At 54.3% G+C, this 17311-nt stretch overlaps 1 protein-coding gene across 1 annotated transcript in view; it reads right to left on the bottom strand.

Moving 5' to 3' along the window:
* Nucleotides 1-17311, bottom strand: part of LOC137453890 (serine/threonine-protein kinase 26) — a 41255-nt gene continuing 23944 nt past the window's right edge. Inside the window, exons 4-12 of the mRNA XM_068163572.1 lie at nt 12785-12841; nt 9765-9873; nt 9514-9671; nt 7225-7410; nt 6442-6590; nt 5053-5146; nt 3575-3637; nt 3346-3482; nt 1-1398 (exon numbers count right to left, since the gene is read on the bottom strand). Of these exons, the coding sequence (XP_068019673.1) occupies nt 1374-1398; nt 3346-3482; nt 3575-3637; nt 5053-5146; nt 6442-6590; nt 7225-7410; nt 9514-9671; nt 9765-9873; nt 12785-12841 (978 nt within the window). The 3' untranslated portion in view covers nt 1-1373. The remainder of the gene's footprint in view (nt 1399-3345; nt 3483-3574; nt 3638-5052; nt 5147-6441; nt 6591-7224; nt 7411-9513; nt 9672-9764; nt 9874-12784; nt 12842-17311) is intronic.

The raw sequence follows: 17311 nt of genomic DNA, 5'->3' as shown, positions 1-17311 counted from the left end.
TGGGGGGGGGGGGAAGGGGGGGAGGAGGAATAGAACCCCAACAAAATAAACCAGAAATGAAGACATTACTCACCTAGCAGTACCATCAATACAGAACTGAAAGCTTTAACTATTTCTTTTAATGAATAAACCCAGCCCAAGCCCTCCCCTCCCCTCCCCCCAGAATAAATCACTGCATACTGCACAGCACTCCCTCAGGGTGAGGGAGTACCTGTCACCCAGTGGTTTGCATATTGAACTGGGACATACACATTGCAAATACACTCTCAGAGGACTATAAACAAAGGGTGGGTGATGTATGCTTAATGTCTTTCAAGAAGCAAAAGCCATCCAGAAGCCTCCCCCCAGCCCAAAGAGGATCACTTCTCTTACAGGACACACACAAGGGCTGCTGGTACTCTGACACCTGCTTGGGAGGTATCCTCTGGCTCCCTTCCACCCAGAGAGGGGAAAAGCAAACAAACCAACCCAACCACAGCAATGAAAAACTGTTAACTGAAGTTGAAATTGGAGTTCAGGTTTTGTCCATTATTGCCAGAAGCCCACCCCCCCTCCCCCCCAGCTGTATTGCTCTAAGGTTATTGTTTCCCTGCCTACCCTGACGCCTAGGAGACTGAATCCCTACTTCCAAAGCTGCTTGCAGAAGGTAAGAGCTAGGGCTGTACATCAGGAGCTAACCTGTTGCTACATATCACCTGCAGACTAAGGACATATTGCTCTCAAATAGACTTCATCATAGAGCTGCCTAAAATACTGTACCACCGAGGCTCCCTCAGGAGCTGCTCTTTGCAGGTCTCTCTGGCAGGGCAGAGGGTAACCATGTGCTGGTTGAAGCAGGTGCTGCAGCAAGACCCTTGCTGCTAGGCTGCACGTCGTGAAGGAAGGAAACCAAAACACCCACACCAAACAAAACCCCCCAAAAAGCTGATTTTCTCTGAAGCTTTGTTAGTGATTTACAAAAGGTTTTTGGAACTCATTAATACAAAAGAGACCCTGCACAGCCCCCTGCACAGGAACAGAACAGCATCGAAACCCAGACTGCACTCGCACCGTCCTACAGGAACTAAAAGGTTGTGGTCCTATTCCTAAAAGCAAAACTGCACCTGGACATTTTCCTCAGCTTCCAAACAGGTGAAACTACAATATTAAAAGTTGTCCTTTACAAAATAATTTCCTGAAAATATATAAAACCATGTGCACTGCCACAAAATAGTTGAGAGTAGGCTCTTCCAAAGCCTCCAATCGCCCTCCGTAAATGTCGCAAAGATCCAAAAGGCACAAGGAGCTCATGAGCTAAGCACTGCCAAGCTTGAAGTAGTTTTGGTGGGTTTCACTGGGTCCATATGAAACAGCAGTCACTTAGGGGAAGGTTCTTAGGATGAGTCATTAACAGAAAACCTAGGAGAGAAAAACCACAAAGGTGCTGATCCCACTCTTGGAGCCCAGGGAGCAGCGCAGGGTTAGTAGTGCATCACCTCCAGGGACTGCAACTCAGCAGCTCACAGGGAAAGACCACCACAAGGGACACTGCCAAGAAATGGTCCCCAGAAGGGTAACTTAAGCATTCCCAGAATCACACAACATTGGGAGTTGGAAGTGATCCCCAGAGCTCACCCAGTCCAACCCCTGCCAGAGCAGGGTCACCCAGGGCAGGGCACACAGAACACATCCAGGGGGCTTGGAAAGCAGGAGACTCCACAACCTCTCTGGGCAGCCTGCTCCAGGGCTCAGCACCTTCACAGGGACAAAGTTTCCCTCCTGTTGCCCTGGCACCTCCTCTGCTCCAGCTTGCCCCCAGTGCCCCTTGTGCTGCCCTTGGCCATCCCTGAGCAGAGCCTGGTTCCAGCCCTGCACATCTTTATCCCCAGCCATGAGGTCACCCTCAGGCTCCTCTGCTCCCAGCTGCAGGACCCCAGCTGCCTCAGCCTGGCCTCATAGGAGATGTTGCACTGCCTGCAGCAGCTCTGTGCTGGACTCTTTCAAGCAGTTCCCTGAGCTCCTTCTTGAGCTAAAGGGCCCAGACCTGGACACAATGTTCCAGCTGTGGCCTCAGCAGGGCAGAGCAGAGGGGGAGGAGAACCTCTCTGACCTACTGACCACAGCCCTTCCGATGCACCCCAGGATGCCCTTGGCCTTCTTGGCCACCAGGGCACATTGCTGGCTCATGGTCATCTTCTGTCTACCAGGAGCCCCAGATCCCCTTCCCCTGTGCTGCTCCCTAATAGCTCAGCCCCCTCCTACACTGGTGGATTTCATTCCATTTCTCCCTGCCCAAATCTCAGCCTGTCCAGGTCTGGCTGCATGGCAGCACAGCCTGAGGGCTGTCACCACTGCTGCCAGTTTGGTGTCATCAAACTAGCTGACAATGCCCTCTGTGCCCTCATTCAGGGGTTGATGAAGACACTGAACAGTCCTGATCCCAGTACTGACCTCTGAGGGACTCCACTAGATAGAAGCCTTCCACTAGACTGCCCCACTCTGCACTCTGAACTCCTTCCTTCAAATCCCCAGCATCCTGCTCCCTTACTGACTCTAAGCATGCTTAGACCACAGGTGCAGGCTCAAGGAAAGGAGGCAAGGTGTAACAACTGCAGCACCAAAGCAGCCCTGAAGACCAACCCCACTGTAACTGGTGCTGTGCTTCAGCCTCAAACAGCAGTGCTACACACAGCCGAGCTAAGTGTGAAGCACTGGACATGGCAGAGCTCCCACTTGGCACCAAGCTGCTCAAATTCACCCACCAGAGGAAGTTCAGTGTTGGCTAAGGGAGACTACCTTGCTCTCTACACCCCCCTGAAAGGAGGCTGGAGCCAGGTGAGGGCTTCTGTCCCTACTTCAGTGCAATTTGGGAAAACTGCTTGGTACATCACAGCCAGAGCAGTGAGAGCAGACCTGCAGGTGCCTGCATGATGTTTGGAAGGGCAGAGGCAGAGAACAGGCAAGACAGGGGCTGGTCAGTCTGGAGAAAAGGAAGGGAAGATGGCATTGCCCTCCAGCTCTCTGACAAGAGGCTGCAGTGAGGTGGGGTTGGTCTTCTCCCTGTTATCAGGTGACAGGAAGGGAGGAAATGGCCTGAAACTGTGCCAGGCTGGAGATTAGGAACAAGTTCTCTTTCCAGAAAGGGTTCCCAAAGCCTGGCACAGGCTGCCCAGCGAGGTGGTTGAACCCCACGGCTGGAGGTGTTTCAGAGAGGCAGAGCTGTGGTGCTGAGGGCCATGGTGTAGCACCAGCCTTGGCAGCATTAGGAAGGGTTGGCCTGGATAGTCTTTCCCTCTGTGGCTACCCCCAGCTGTCCATCAGTGCTTTCAAAGGTACACTATGTTTTAACAAGGCCACACAACTTACTTCTGAAATTTCTCCATGAGTTTCTTCACCATCTTGTCTGTGATTCCTGGACATGTTGCTTCTGCCACATTGATGCTTTTCTCAAGGTCTTCAATTGCTTTCTTCCTGCTTGCATTGTTTGTGTCCTGCTGTTTGAGCTGTGGAGAAAACCCAAGCAAAGAAAACTCAGAGAAGTTATCAGACACTTGGCTAACGATTTGCAAAGAGGTTTCTTAAAGTCCAGACTCACCTCAGCAAACACAGGGGTGATTATCATGGTTAAGCAACTCAGGGTTTTAACAAGATCCTGATCCTAGAAGTTGGCAAAGAAGGATTCCATTAATTAGCTGATTCCTGCCCAGTGCCTGTGCTGCATTTAACACAAGGCACTTGGGAAGTTCACTGCACTCAGCAGGGTGCTTGAAATACAGCACAACACAAGGAAGGCACAGAACATCTACAGTCCTTATCTCACGTGGAGGCAGATGCCTGATGACACCTCTGAAACAGTATCACAGATCATCAGGAAGAGCTTGGGCTTTCCTCTCTAACATTGTACATGTCCTTAAGGTTCACATCTCCCTGGCCAGCTCTCCCAGCATGCAGTGTCTCCTGCACTGGCAGCCGACACGGGCAGCAGAACAGCAGAACACACAGGACACTGAACTGGTGGAGCCGGGGAAGAGGCTGTTCTCAGATGGCTTTGGAAGGCTGTAGGGAAGAGTTGCCTTTGCTTGAGTTAGAGGAAGCTCTGTTTTGTCTTTGACTCTGAGGGGAACGTAAACACCTGGTGAGTGAAGGAGAGAAGCTGGGCAGAGCTTGGTTGGCTGTGTTAAAATACTGCTTGGTTGTTTTGACCTGGTGCATGCCCTAACTACACACGTGCCACAGAGAATGACCAAGTGAGAGGTGACACCTGTGCCTCCTGATGGACTGGATAGCCTTGCCGTGTAAGGTAATGAAGGGCTCGGCCTGCTCACACCTTGTCCTGGAAGCACTGCTGGGGGTCAAGCTACCGTCTGTGTCCGATCTGTACTGTAACCAACGGCGCCGTGCGCCGCGGCCGCCTGCTCCCTGCGGCTCCCGCCGGGGGAAACATCACCTCTAGGGGCTGCTGGTGCTCCTCAGCCTCACCAAGGGAGGCCTTGAGCTCACTCTCGGTGCGACTGACCATTGGCTTTCACGCCGGCCAGGTGACCACATCGGCAGAGAGAAAAGAGGAGAAGAGGGCAGAAAAGACAACGAAAAAAGGTATCTGGTAGTGGTGCAAGATGCTCAGAGGGCTGGAGAACCTCCCCTGGGGGACCAGGCTGAGAGAGCTGGGGCTGTTCAGCCTGGAGAAGAGAAGGCTGCAGGGAGAGCTCAGAGCAGCCTTCCAGAAGGGGCAGTGGCTTTGAGCTGGGAGAGGGGAGACTGAGAGTGGAGATGAGGAAGAAATTGTTGAGAGTGAGGCTGGGGAGACTCTGGCACAGGCTGCCCAGGGAGGCTGTGGCTGCCTCCTGCCTGGAGGTGTTGAAGGCCAGGCTGGATGAGGCCTTGAGCAGCCTGTGCTGGTGGGAGGGGTCCCTGCCCATGGCAGGGGGCTGGATGGTCTTTAAGGTCCCTTCCAACCCAAGCCATTCAGTGATTCTAATGACGACTAAGCAGCAGCAGCTCCTGGCCTCCATGCAGCTGCTCAAGGGCCAAGCTGCAGCCCTGGCCCTGCCCTGAGCCCCAGGCTGTACCTACCGTCCCGTTCTGCAGCTTCTTCGCATCTGGCTTCTTTCGCACCGTGGTGAAGCTCCACTCGGGGTGAGAGTTGTTCTCCTTGTTACTGGACTCCCTGAGGGAAGGAGGACACCAGGTACATAATCCCAGCCAGCACACACCCCTGCACACCATGGCTAACCCAACAACATCATACATCTAGCATGGGTTAGTTCTGGATTCCTTAAAATAAGAGAGCCTGCATCAAAAGATTGCCTGAAGTTCCCACCCAACAGCTTCAGAGGCTGGGTAACCTGAAACATGATCAAAGAGAAGATCTTATCTCCCCATAAAGCCTCCCTTCTCCTTTGGCATCCCATTTAAATCAGTTATCTGATAGCCAGAAATGCAAGAGACTGACAGCACCACTGCTGTTCCCCAGGCATTGTGCAAGCTTCCTCACACCCCTCAGCCTCGCTCTGCAGCCTCCCTAATCGTGACTCAGGGCTTCAGCTACAAGCACCAGCCTCAGAATGGGGAATACTCAGCACTTCAACACAGCTGAAGCTGAGCTCAGAGTGAACCTTCAAAGAGGCAATGAGCTTGACTTAAGCACTGCTCCTCAGTGTCCTACAAGAGGATTTCTTGAAAGAAACCAAGGCCCCAACGTGGGGCTGTCAGGTGGTGACAGAGTGCCCAGGAGCCAGCACTGGGCCCTGGCAGCCCAGAGCCAGCTGAGTGCTGAGCTGCAGCCAGAGCAGGGAGAGCAGCAGCACAGGGAGGGGATTCTGCCCCTCTGCTCTGCTCTGCTCAGAGCCCAGCTGCAGCACTGCCTCCAGCTCTGGGCCCCAGCACAAGAAGGACCTGGAGCTGCTGGAGAGGCTCCAGAGGAGGCCACCAAGATGAGCAGAGGCTGCAGAACCTCCCCTGTGGGGCCAGGCTGGGAGAGTTGGGAGACCTCAGAGCAGCCTGCCAGGACCTGAAGGGCTCCAGGAGAGCTGGGGAGGGACTTGTGACAAGGGCTGGGAGTGCCAGGATGAGGAACAATGGCTTTGAGCTGGGAGAGGGGAGATTGAGAGTGGAGATGAGGAAGAAATTGTTGAGAGTGAGGCTGGGGAGACTCTGGCACAGGCTGCCCAGGGAGGCTGTGGCTGCCTCCTGCCTGGAGGTGTTGAAGGCCAGGCTGGATGAGGCCTTGAGCAGCCTGTGCTGGTGGGAGGGGTCCCTGCCCATGGCTGGGGGCTGGAGCTGGATGAGCTCTGAGTTCCCTTCCAGTCTAAACCATTCTGTGACAGCCACATGGCCCAGTGACAGAGGCAGAGGAGTGAACCACAGAGGGGAGCTGCCACAATGCTGCTTTAGGAAGCATTATTGAAAACTAAAATAATTAGAGAAGCAGCCCCAGAGAGAGTGCCCTGAGCATCCACTCACGAGTCTGAGCCATCAGAGTCGCTCTCATCACTGCTGTGCCCCTCAGCTTTCCACCTCTTGAACCTGTCGATCAGCTCCGTCAGGTAGGAGGTCTTCTTGGCGTTCTTCAGGATGAACTTGTGCTTCAGCAGCTCCTTCGCCGTGGGGCGCTGCAAGAGACACTTCAGACAGTTAATGCCCTGCTGCCCTGTCCCTACTGAGAGGTCAACAGGGAGATTCTCAGCCAGAGGAGTGGCTCCTGCAGCAGCCACCCAGCAGCAGGAAATGAGCGAGAGAGGAAGCCGGGGAGGCAGCGATGCACAGTTACCAGCACTCTAAAAATACGCTGGTGTGTCACAGCCCCTGAGCTTGTGCCTGCTGGGCTGCAAGGTACACACCCAGGAAAATGACTAAGCAGAATTCTCCAGTGCAACATTTCCTTGTAAGCAGAATTCAGACACAGAGCAAAAGTTCTGCTGGAGGCAAAAAACCCAACATGTAAGACCCTCTCCTCCACTGAAGCTTCTCTTCTGACACCACCCCAAAGCTTGAGTGCTCTTCAGGAAGCTGATGCTGCTGGCTCCCTCCTCCTTGCAGAGTGTTTCAGACAAGCAGGATGGAGCCCCAGCTCTTACAGAGCACCATGGCCATGTGCAGTGCAAAGTACAGTGGCTAAAATTATTTCAGTCAAGTGTGATGCTAAAATTATTTCAGCCACAATGCACTGCAGCAGCAAAGCACTTCCCAAGCATGAGAAAGCAGAAAGCCACCCCCAAAGACCCAGAGACACAGGCCTGTACTCACAAATGTGGGGTCCTTATTCAGACATGCATCAATGAACTCCTTGAAAGGTTTGCTGAACTCTCCCAGCAGGGTTGGAGGATTGTTTTTTGGAATGAGGAAGAGGACTCTCATGGGGTGCATGTCAGAGTTGGGAGGCTCCCCTTTGGCCAGCTCAATTGCAGTGATTCCCAGAGACCAGATGTCAGCCTGAGAAAGGCAAAAGTCACTGTTAGCACAAAATCAGGGGCTCCTGTGACCAAGTGTTCCTCCAGAACTGAAGCCTTCACATCTATGGAAGGAAATTCATTCTGGTCAACAAAGAATGCACAAAGACTCCTCTCTGACAACTGAAGGCAGTAATTCTGAGCCCCTCAGTCCAAAAGGGGCCACAGGCAAAGACCTCTGTGCTTGAAAGAGTACACAGAAGAGTCCTGAGTCTGGGTATGAACACCACCATGGATCAGTGTAGGTGGGGAGCTGAGCTGGTAGAGAGCAGCACAGGGGAAGGGGACCTGGGGACAGAAGGATGACTCCTGTCTGCTGGTGCACAGAAGGATGCTCATGAGCCAGCAATGTGCTCTTGTGGCCATGAAGGCCAAGGGCTTCCTGGGGGGGATTGGAAGGGCTGTGGTCAGTAGGTCAGAGAGGTTCTCCTCCCTCTCTACTCTGCCCTGCTGAGGCCACAGCTGGAATACTGTGTCCAGTTCTGGGCCCCTCAGGTCAGGAAGGAGCTCAGGGATCTGCGTGAGAGAGTCCAGCCCAGAGGCACAGAGCTGCTGCAGGCAGTGCAACATCTCCTGTGAGGCCAGGCTGAGGCAGCTGGGGCTGGGAGCAGAGGAGCCTGAGGGCTGCCCTCATGGCTAGGGATAAAGATGTGCAGGGCTGGAGCCAGGCTCTGCTCAGGGATGGCCAAGCACAGCACAAGGGGCACTGGGGGCAAGCTGGATCAGAGGAGGTGCCAGGGCAACAGGAGGGAAACCTTTGTCCCTGTGAGGCTGCTGAGCCCTGGAGCAGGCTGCCCAGAGAGGTTGTGGAGTCTCCTGCTCTGGAGCCTTTCCATCCCCCCTGGCTGTGTTCTGTGTGCCCTGCCCTGGGTGACCCTGCTCTGGCAGGGGCTTGGACTGGGTGAGCTCTGGAGATCCCTTCCAACCCCTAACCTTCCATACAGATGCAGCCTTCAGTCACAGCATCAGAGTGCAGAAAGCCCAGAGCCAGCATCAAAGGACACTGGCAGTTCACCACCCAGTGCTCTAGGTCATCTTGCAGGTATACACATGAGAGAAGATGGAACAGGCTCACAGGATGCTAGGGCTTGGAAAGGACCTCTGGCGATCTTCCAGGCCAACCCCCTGCCAGAGCAGGAGCAGAGAATCCAGCACAGGTCACACAGGAACACATCCAGACAGGCCTGGGAAGGCTCCAGAGGAGGAGACTCCACAACCTCTCTGGGCAGCCTGCTCCAGGCCGCTGGGAGCCTCACAGTGCAGAAGTTCCTCCTCCTGTTGAGGTGGAACCTCCTGTGCTGCAGTTTCCATCCATTGCCCCTTGTCCTGTAACAGGGCACAAGTGAGCACAGCCTGTCCCTGTCCCCTCCTTCCTGACCCCCAGCCCTCATCTGCTCCCTCCTTATCATCAGCAGGAGTTACCAATCCTCACAGAGCCAGGAAGGAGATTTGAGTTTCTACTATCATCAGTTCAACATCAGGAACCTCTCCCTGGCACTCAGTCATCCATCAACAGCTCTCATGGCAGAGCAAGGTGCCATGATGCTACCACAGCTCCCATCCTACAGCTGAAGTTCCTTTTTAACTTCTCAGGATCAGTTTCTTGTGCTGAAACTTTCAGCAGCACACAGCAAACCCTCTAGTAATTAAAATCAATCAATCAATCAGAGCTCCTCATAAACACCAGAGACTAAAGCTTCAGCTACCAGCTTGGCTTTCCAGAAGAGTGCAGGGTCTGGGGGCATTCTCCATTAGGAGACCTTTGTCGCTGCTTTAATGGATGCAAGAAGGTTGAATTGAAGTTAGAACCAGGTCAGCAAAGCTGAAAGCACTGAGGGAGCTTCCCTGAATGAATCTTAACATGAAAGCATTAAGCTGCTTGGTGAGCTTGCAGGGCTCTTGGCATGTGAGCACAGGGATGTGGAACTGCTCCATGAAAGCTATTTCACCTTACTTCCCATTTGTTATTTGAACCCCTGGAAATGCAAGTCTTGGCTTTTCCCCTCCATGCTGCCAGGACTAAAGCCACAAACCCCAACTGATTCCTGCTGGAGCTGCAGACACAAACAGAAGCTCTCATACTCACTTTGGAATCATAGGCTGACTGCTGAATAACTTCAGGGGCCATCCAGAAAGGAGTTCCAACAAAGGTATTCCTCTTAATTTGTGTGTCTGTCAGCTGCCCAGCAACTCCAAAATCAGCAAGCTTAACATCTCCTTGCTCTGATAGCAAGACGTTGGCAGCTGCCAAGGGGAAACAACAGCACACCAGCATCACAATGCTGCTCTTAGGATGTGTAAAGGCTTTTCCAAAGTGCCACTTAAACCATGACAAACCTTTTATATCCCTGTGAATTTTCTTCTCTGAGTGTAGGTAGTCAAGGCCTTTCAAGATCTCCTTGAGCATGGTAGCAATCTGGAACTCATCAAAGGGGCCGGCACGCAGCTGCAGAGAGCAGACATGGAAAGCATCTTAGACTTGGAGCAACTCTGTACCTTGCTACTGATTTAATTCCAGCTGCAAAGGTGAAAGATTGTCTGAAAGGAAAGAACTGTGAGAATTCATGACAGCTTCAATGATGTGTGTCAGCCACCTACCAGAAACAGGAGCCACTGGAATGAGCACCTTCCCAGAGTCACAGCATGCCAGGGGCTGGCAGGGACCTCCAGAGATCACCCAGCCCAAGCCCCTGCCAGGGCAGGGTCACCCAGGGCAGCTCACACAGAACACAGCCAGGTGGGCTTGGAAGATCTCCACAGAAGGAGACTCCACAGCCCCCCTGGGCAGCCTGCTCCAGGGCTCTGGCACCCTCACAGGGACAAAATGTTTCCTCCTGTGTCCATGGCACTTCCTCTGCCTCAGCTTCCCCCACTGCCCCTTGTGCTGGCATTGGGCAGCACCCAGCAGAGCCTGGCTCCAGCCTCTGGGCACTTCCCCTGCACAGCTTTAGCAACAGCAAGGAGCTCACCTCTCAGGCTCCTCCTCTCCAAGCTCCAGAGCCCTCAGCTCCCTCAGGCTCTCCTCCTGAGGAAGATGTTGCACTGCCTTCAGCATCTTTGTGGCTCTGTGCTGGACTCTCTCCAGCAGTTCCCTGAGCTCCTTCCTGACCTGAGGGGCCCAGAACTGGACACAAGATTCCAGATGTGGCCTCACCAGGGCAGGGCAGAGGGAGAGGAGAATAGATTGGGTTGGAAGGGACCTTAAACCAGTCCCAACCCTCTGCCATGGGCAGGGGCACCTCCTACCAGCCCAAGTTGCTCAAGGCCTCATCCAGCCTGGCCTTCAGGGAGGGCACATCCACAACCTCCTTGGGAGACCTGTTCCAGGGTCTCACCACCCTCACTGTCAAGAATTTCTTCCTCCTCTCCAGCCTAAATCTGCCCTCCTCATCCTTCCCACCTCCTGCTGTCATACCCTGCTGCTCTTTCTCTACCACATGCAGCATGCAAAGCACAGGAGAAGCCAGAACTGACTCTCCACACAGCTCCAGTTCCCCCCAGACAGACTGCATTTTGCATTTCACATTGGGTGACTTCAGCTCAACTTTGTTTCAAAGTACATCAGTCTGGTGGCTGTGGGGCTTCCATTTACTGATGCTTCTTTTCCTCTGGTGCCAGTATTTCTGATTCCATGGCTGCTTTTGCACCCACCACACTACTCTAAAGCTGCTAGTGTGGAAGAAGGGTAAGCTTTGCCCATCAGGAAACCCAAAACAATTCATGTTGGTGCTTCTGCTACACAATAGAATAACCATGAGTGGAGCTGTGAAGCAGAGACCACCATGAGATCAGAGAGTGGCAAATGAGGCAAAACTGGGAGGTTAATTCACCTCCAGGTTCAGCTGTCACTGCTCACAGCTGCTTCAGCACTTCTGACACTCCACAGAGCAGGAATCACCCAAGACCCCTAAAGCATAAATACCTCACAGCACCTTTCTCAGAAAGCTCCTGAGCTACAACTCCTATGTGCTGCTCATCCCTGCTGTGCCCTTGCCTGCCTACAGCCTGCTTGTAGAGTTTAGAGAGTCACAGAATGCCTCAGGTTGGAAGGACCTCAGGGAGCCTCTACTCCAAGCCCCTGCCATGGGCAGGGCACCTCTCAACTACACTTGGTTGCCCAAGGCCTCATCCAGCCTGGCCTTCAACACCTCCAGGCAGGAGGCAGCCACAGCCTCCCTGGGCAGCCTGTGCCAGAGTCTCCCCAGCCTCACACTGAAGAACTTCCTCAGCTCCACTCTGACCCTGCTCTGTCTCAGCTCCAAACCATTCCCCCTTGGCCTGGCTCCAGACCCCCTCAGCAAAAGTCTCTCTGCAGCTTCCTGCAGGATCCCTTCAGCTCCTGGCAGGCAGCTCTGAGGTCCCCCTGGAGCCTTCTCCTCTCCAGGCTGCACACCCCCAGCTCCCTCAGCCTGGCCTCATTCAGGGCTTGTGAAGCTCAGCACATAGTTCAGCTCCTGCAGACGGGTGCAGTGTTAGCACACCTGGAACCAGCACTGCAGACAGGCCATCTGCCCCTCAGAAGCACACAGAGATGGAGTTCTAGCAGCTTACAGGATAGGGTGGGCCTCAGAGCCTTACAGCTGAGGCAGAGCTGTACTGAAAGTAGAGGCAAACCACATCCACGGGAGTGTGCTCTGGTACTCTGAGCTACAGCCCTCATCAATGCTGCACTAGCTCAAGTCAAGAGCACTTTCACCCTCAGCTGGAAATACAAAGCCCAATGGCTTTTAAGCAGTGATTTTACCCTGGGCTCTGTGGGCAAACTCCAGTCATTCTTCAGCCCCAGCCCCACAGCAACATCATTGATTTATTTTAACTCAAGTGCAGTGAAGTCTCCTGGGAGGAGGGGGCAGGGAATGGACAGAGAACCCCAACCCCCCCATGTATGCCAAGAGGCTGGGGAAATACTGCAACAGGTTGCTCAGAGGTGTAGTTGAGACCCCCATCCCTTCAAGGGCAAACTTGCTGGAGCTTGGAGCAACCTGATCCAGTTACAGATGGCCCTGCTGACTGCAAGGGGGGTGGACAAGAGGAGCTTTAGAGGTCCCTTCCAAGCCAAACCATTCTACCACTCCATGAACAACACTTTGCCTACCACCACAGACACTTGCCTGAGAACAAAGGGATGTCTCCTGATGCTTGGAGACACAGGGAAAGCAATAAAGCAGCAATCAAACCAAAATAACCAACTTTGCTGCTTACCAGGCCTACCAAACTCACACCTGTTGGAGCATTACAGTGGAGCACCGATGGCAGATCAGCTGCCTCCAGGGACTAGATTCTAGGAAGCAACAGGGAAGCACAATAGAATCAGCTTCACTGCCACTGGGAAAGGAAAAACCCCAACACATACTTACAAGATCCAAAGCTGAGCCTCCACCCAGGTATTCCATTATTATCCATAGTTTTGTGCCCTGCAAAGGCAAAAGGCAGCTGTTAGATGGCAAACACTCACTCCATTTCGCTCCAGGAGTGGCACAGGCAGAAGAGTGCAAGGGCAGAACCCCAGGAGTCACCCAATCACAAGGGACCTCCTGTGCAAGAGATCTGACTAGCAGGGGAAACTTTGACCGCTCTAGTCCAAAAAGCAACCAAGAAAACCACACCCTGCCTCCCCCACCACCCCCCCGGCCCTGCCGCCCCCAAGCTGCTGTTAGCTGCTGTCTGAAATGATTCCACCTGAAGCAATGGAACTTGGAGCAAAAGAGGAAGTGCTGTGGGGGTGGCTGCAGCTCAAGCTGAGTGCTTCAGTTCTTAGTAGAAGCTCTCTCTGCACTGCCATATTAATTCTCTGATAAAGCAGCATTCCAGCTTTAACAGCAACCCTCCCTTGTCACATCACCACACCTCTCATCTGAGGAAAACACAGCTCAGAGTTACTGCTGAGTCAGAGAGCCAGCAGCCAGGGGAAACTGCACCTGGAACCCTCCCAAGCTCTCCAGGTGTGCAAAGCTTTCAGAGCAGAGGTTTCAAATCAGCCATAGAAAGGTCAAAGATAAGAGCAACCCAGTTCAGGGTTCCAGGTACCTCCCAAAGCAATAGTTATTGTTATTGTTCCCAGGGATATTGCAAGGCTCATGCACCCCTCCACAATGGGACTGCAACAGCAAATATGCTGCTGCCCCCAGCATGAGGGAGATGGAGCTGCTGGACAGGCTCCAGAGGCTGCAGAACCTCCCCTGTGGGGCCAGGCTGGGAGAGTTGGGGCTGTTCAGCCTGGAGAAGAGAAGGCTCCAGGGAGACCTCAGAGCAGCCAGCCAGGACCTGAAGGGCTCCAGGAGAGCTGGGGAGGGACTTGTGACAAGGGCTGGGAGTGCCAGGATGAGGAACAATGGCTTTGAGCTGGGAGAGGAGAGATTGAGAGTGGAGATGAGGAATAAATTGTTGAGAGTGAGGCTGGGGAGACTCTGGCACAGGCTGCCCAGGGAGGCTGTGGCTGCCTCCTGCCTGGAGGTGTTGAAGGCCAGGCTGGATGAGGCCTTGGGCAGCCTGTGCTGGTGGGAGGGGTCCCTGCCCATGGCTGGGGGCTGGAGCTGGATGGTCTTGAAGGTCCCTTGCAGCCCAAACCATTCTAGGAAGCAGACCTGCTGAAGCCCCACTCAGGGGCTGGAGCTAGCTCCTGGTATCAGCACCAGCAGAAGCACTCCTTCAGGCCTCTTGATTTCTCCATTCTATGCTTTCCCTGCTTCCTGACCAGGGAGAGAAGCCAGAAGAACACTCCCCAGGCAAACAAAGGTGCAGCTTCTGAAAGCCCCACATCCAGTGCCCCTCACAAAGGGTGCTCTATTCCCTTCCCTCTGAACTGCAGCCTCTCACCATGCAGCAGAGGCTGTTCCAACACCATGAGCTCAGCAGGGAAGGGCTGCCTCCTTTTAGCAGATTTCATAAAGCCTGACTTTGTCAGCAGAGAAGACCTGCAAGGAGCTCCAGCTGAAGGCAAACATTGTGGTTAGCAGACATGCCTGGAGCATTTGAGCAGGGCTTGCAAACAGTCTAAGGTACCAGTGAGTAAGTGTTGGTGAAAGAAGCTGCTGCTGCCCACTGGAGCTGGGGGTGGACACCTCCCAGCCAGGCAGGGACAACCTTGTCCCTAACTCTGTTAAGCTCAATCAAGTATAAATAGCCAATGGAGAACAAGCAGTACCTTCCAGATGGGCCCCAAGCTCTGCTGCACACTAAGTGCTGGCTCATGCTGATGGATCTCTCTGGATGCTACCAGAGGACTTCTCCAGAGGCAAACCTGAAGAGCTGAGGAGAGCCCCAGGCTGGTTTTAGTTGCAGAAGAGCAAGCCCAGGGGGCTCCAGGAGGGCAGGACAGATGCTGAAACCCCCAGGCAAGGGACATGACGTTGCAGGCACCAGGAGCAGCTCTGCCTCTCAGATGGAAGCCACAGCTCAAGAATCTTATCAACCTTCAAGCATTTGTGTGGCCAAAACCTTCCAGAAGTAGGAGAACTTTGAATACCTTTAACCTTTTTCTTGCTTCAAGTAAGGCAGCAGCACAGCTGGACCAGCCAGTAGGCTGCAGCAGAAGCAGCATGGCCAGCAGATCAGGAGAGCTGATTCTGCCACTCTGCTGGGATCTCACCTGAGTGCTGTGTCCAGCTGTGGAGTTTCCAACACACAGCAAGGACAGGGACCTGAGGGAGTGAGGCCAGAAGAGGCCACAAAAATGATGGGGGCTGGAACACCTCTGCTGCAAGGACAGGCTGAGGAGCTGGGGGTGCTCAGCCAGGAGAAGGGAAGGCTCCAGGCAGACCTCAGAGCAGCCTCTCAGTGCCTGAAAGGGGCTCCAAGAAGTCTGCAGAGGGACTGCTCCCAAAGGCCTGCAGGGACAGCCCCAGGGGCAATGGTTTGAGATGAGAGCAGAGCAGATTGAGATTGGATGTGAGGAACAAGTTCTGCCCAGGAGGCTGCTGGAACACTGCAGCAGGCTGCCCAGGGAGGTGGTTGAGGCTCCATCCCTGGAGATACTCCAGGTCAGGCTTGGTGGGGCTCTGGGCAACCTGATGTGGTGGAGGATGTCCCTGCTGCCTGCAGAAGGAGTTGGGCTGGATGAGCTCTGGAGGTCCCTTCCAACCCAGACCATGCCATGGTCCCAGGGTCACTCTTGAGGAGAGCTGCAGCACTGGGCACTGGCACTGCCAAGGGAACCCTCCACAGCCAAGGCTTCCTTTCTTGAGCTGTGATGTTAATTGCAAGCGAAGGGCAGCATGGCACGAGGAGGCAAGTGCAGACTCTGTGCTTCCCCTGCTGTGAACATCTGCAGACACAGCTGGAGACCAGCAACAGGTGGAGCTCCTCAGGGGTCTGTCCTGGCTCCAGGGCTGTTTGACCTCTGTCAGCCACAGGGGCAGTGGCATGGAGGCAGCCTCAGCAGGTTTGCTGCTGGCACCAAGCTGTGTGCTGAGCTGGACTCACTGGAGGGCAGGGATGGCATCCAGAAGGATCTTGACAGGCTTGAGAAGTGGCCAGGGCCAGCTGCAGGAGGGTCAACAAGTCACAGGGTAAGGTCCTGCAGCTGGGCCAACCCCAGGCACCAATCCAGGCTGGGTGCTGAGTGGGCTGAGAGCAGCCCTGCAGAAAAAGCCTTGGGGGTGCTGGGTGCTGAGCAGCTCCCCAGGAGCCAGCAGTGCCTCCTGCTGCCCAGCAGGCAGCTGTGTGCTGGGCTGCAGCCAGAGCAGGGTGGGCAGCAGGGCAGCAGAGGGGATTCTGCCCCTGGGCTCTGCTCTGCCCAGACCTCACCTCCAATCCTGCCTCCAGCTCTGGTGTCCCCAGCAGAAGGACGACACAGAGCTGCTGGAGTGAGGCCAGAGGAGGCCACAAGGATGATCCAAGGGCTGCAGCAGCTCTGCTGTGAGGCCAGGCTGAGGGAGCTGGGGGTGTGCAGCCTGGAGAGGAGAAGGCTCCAGGGGGACCTCAGAGCTGCCTGCCAGGAGCTGAAGGGATCCTGCAGGAAGCTGCAGAGAGACTTTTGCTGAGGGGGTCTGGAGCCAGGCCAAGGGGGAAGGGTTTGGAGCTGAGGCAGAGCAGGGTTAGAGTGGAGCTGAGGAAGAAGTTGTTGAGAGTGAGGCTGGGGAGACTCTGGCACAGGCTGCCCAGGGAGGCTGTGGCTGCCTCCTGCCTGGAGGTGTTGAAGGCCAGGCTGGATGAGGCCTTGGGCAGCCAAGTGTAGTTAAGAGGCTTCCCTGCCCATGGCAGGGGCTTGGGGTAGATGATCTCTGAGGTCCCTTCCAGCCTGAGCCATTCTGTGATCCTCTGGTCCACAGCATGTGATGGTTTGGGCCAAGCTAATGCAGGGACCAAGGGGCTTCATGCCTCAGGTGACCCAGGGGGAAGTGTGGTTTCACTAAGGAAGCCTCAGAGCCTGACTGCTGCCCCAGCATCTCCCCAGAGGCTTTCTGAAGATACAGCTGGAGGCAGAATGGCAGATTCTCAGAAGAAGGCAACTGTTCAAGCTCCAGGGTTATAGCTGGATCAGAAGTGTGCCTCTGCATCCCAAAGTGCAGCAAAGAGTAAAGCTGCAGACTATGGAGAGCAGGCAGTCCAAACCCCGCATCCAAAAGGGCTGCAATTAGAAACCCCTCACAGGTAACATCTCCTCTTTCATGTCTGAGTCCTAAACAACCTTGTCATTAGCAAACCTGCTGTCCTCCTGGCAGCAAGAACTGAAACTGACTACGAGGGATGCCAAGAACCATCTGCTGCTTCCAAGCTTACCTCAGATTGGTTTGAAAACTAAGAGTAAGCTCCAGCAAAAGATTGATAGATTGGTTTGTGTGGAAGGGACCTCAAAGCTCATCCAGTTCCAAGCCCCTGCCATGGGCAGGGACAGCTCCCACCAGCACAGCTTGCTCAAGCAGCCTGGCCTTGGACACCTCCAG

The sequence above is a fragment of the Melanerpes formicivorus genome, unplaced genomic scaffold (genome assembly GCF_026170545.1).
Source record: "Melanerpes formicivorus ecotype bairdi unplaced genomic scaffold, bMelFor1.0.p_v2 SCAF_73, whole genome shotgun sequence".
In the NCBI taxonomy this organism is placed as follows: domain Eukaryota; kingdom Metazoa; phylum Chordata; class Aves; order Piciformes; family Picidae; genus Melanerpes; species Melanerpes formicivorus.
This window is presented reverse-complemented; position numbering and strand designations above follow the sequence as displayed.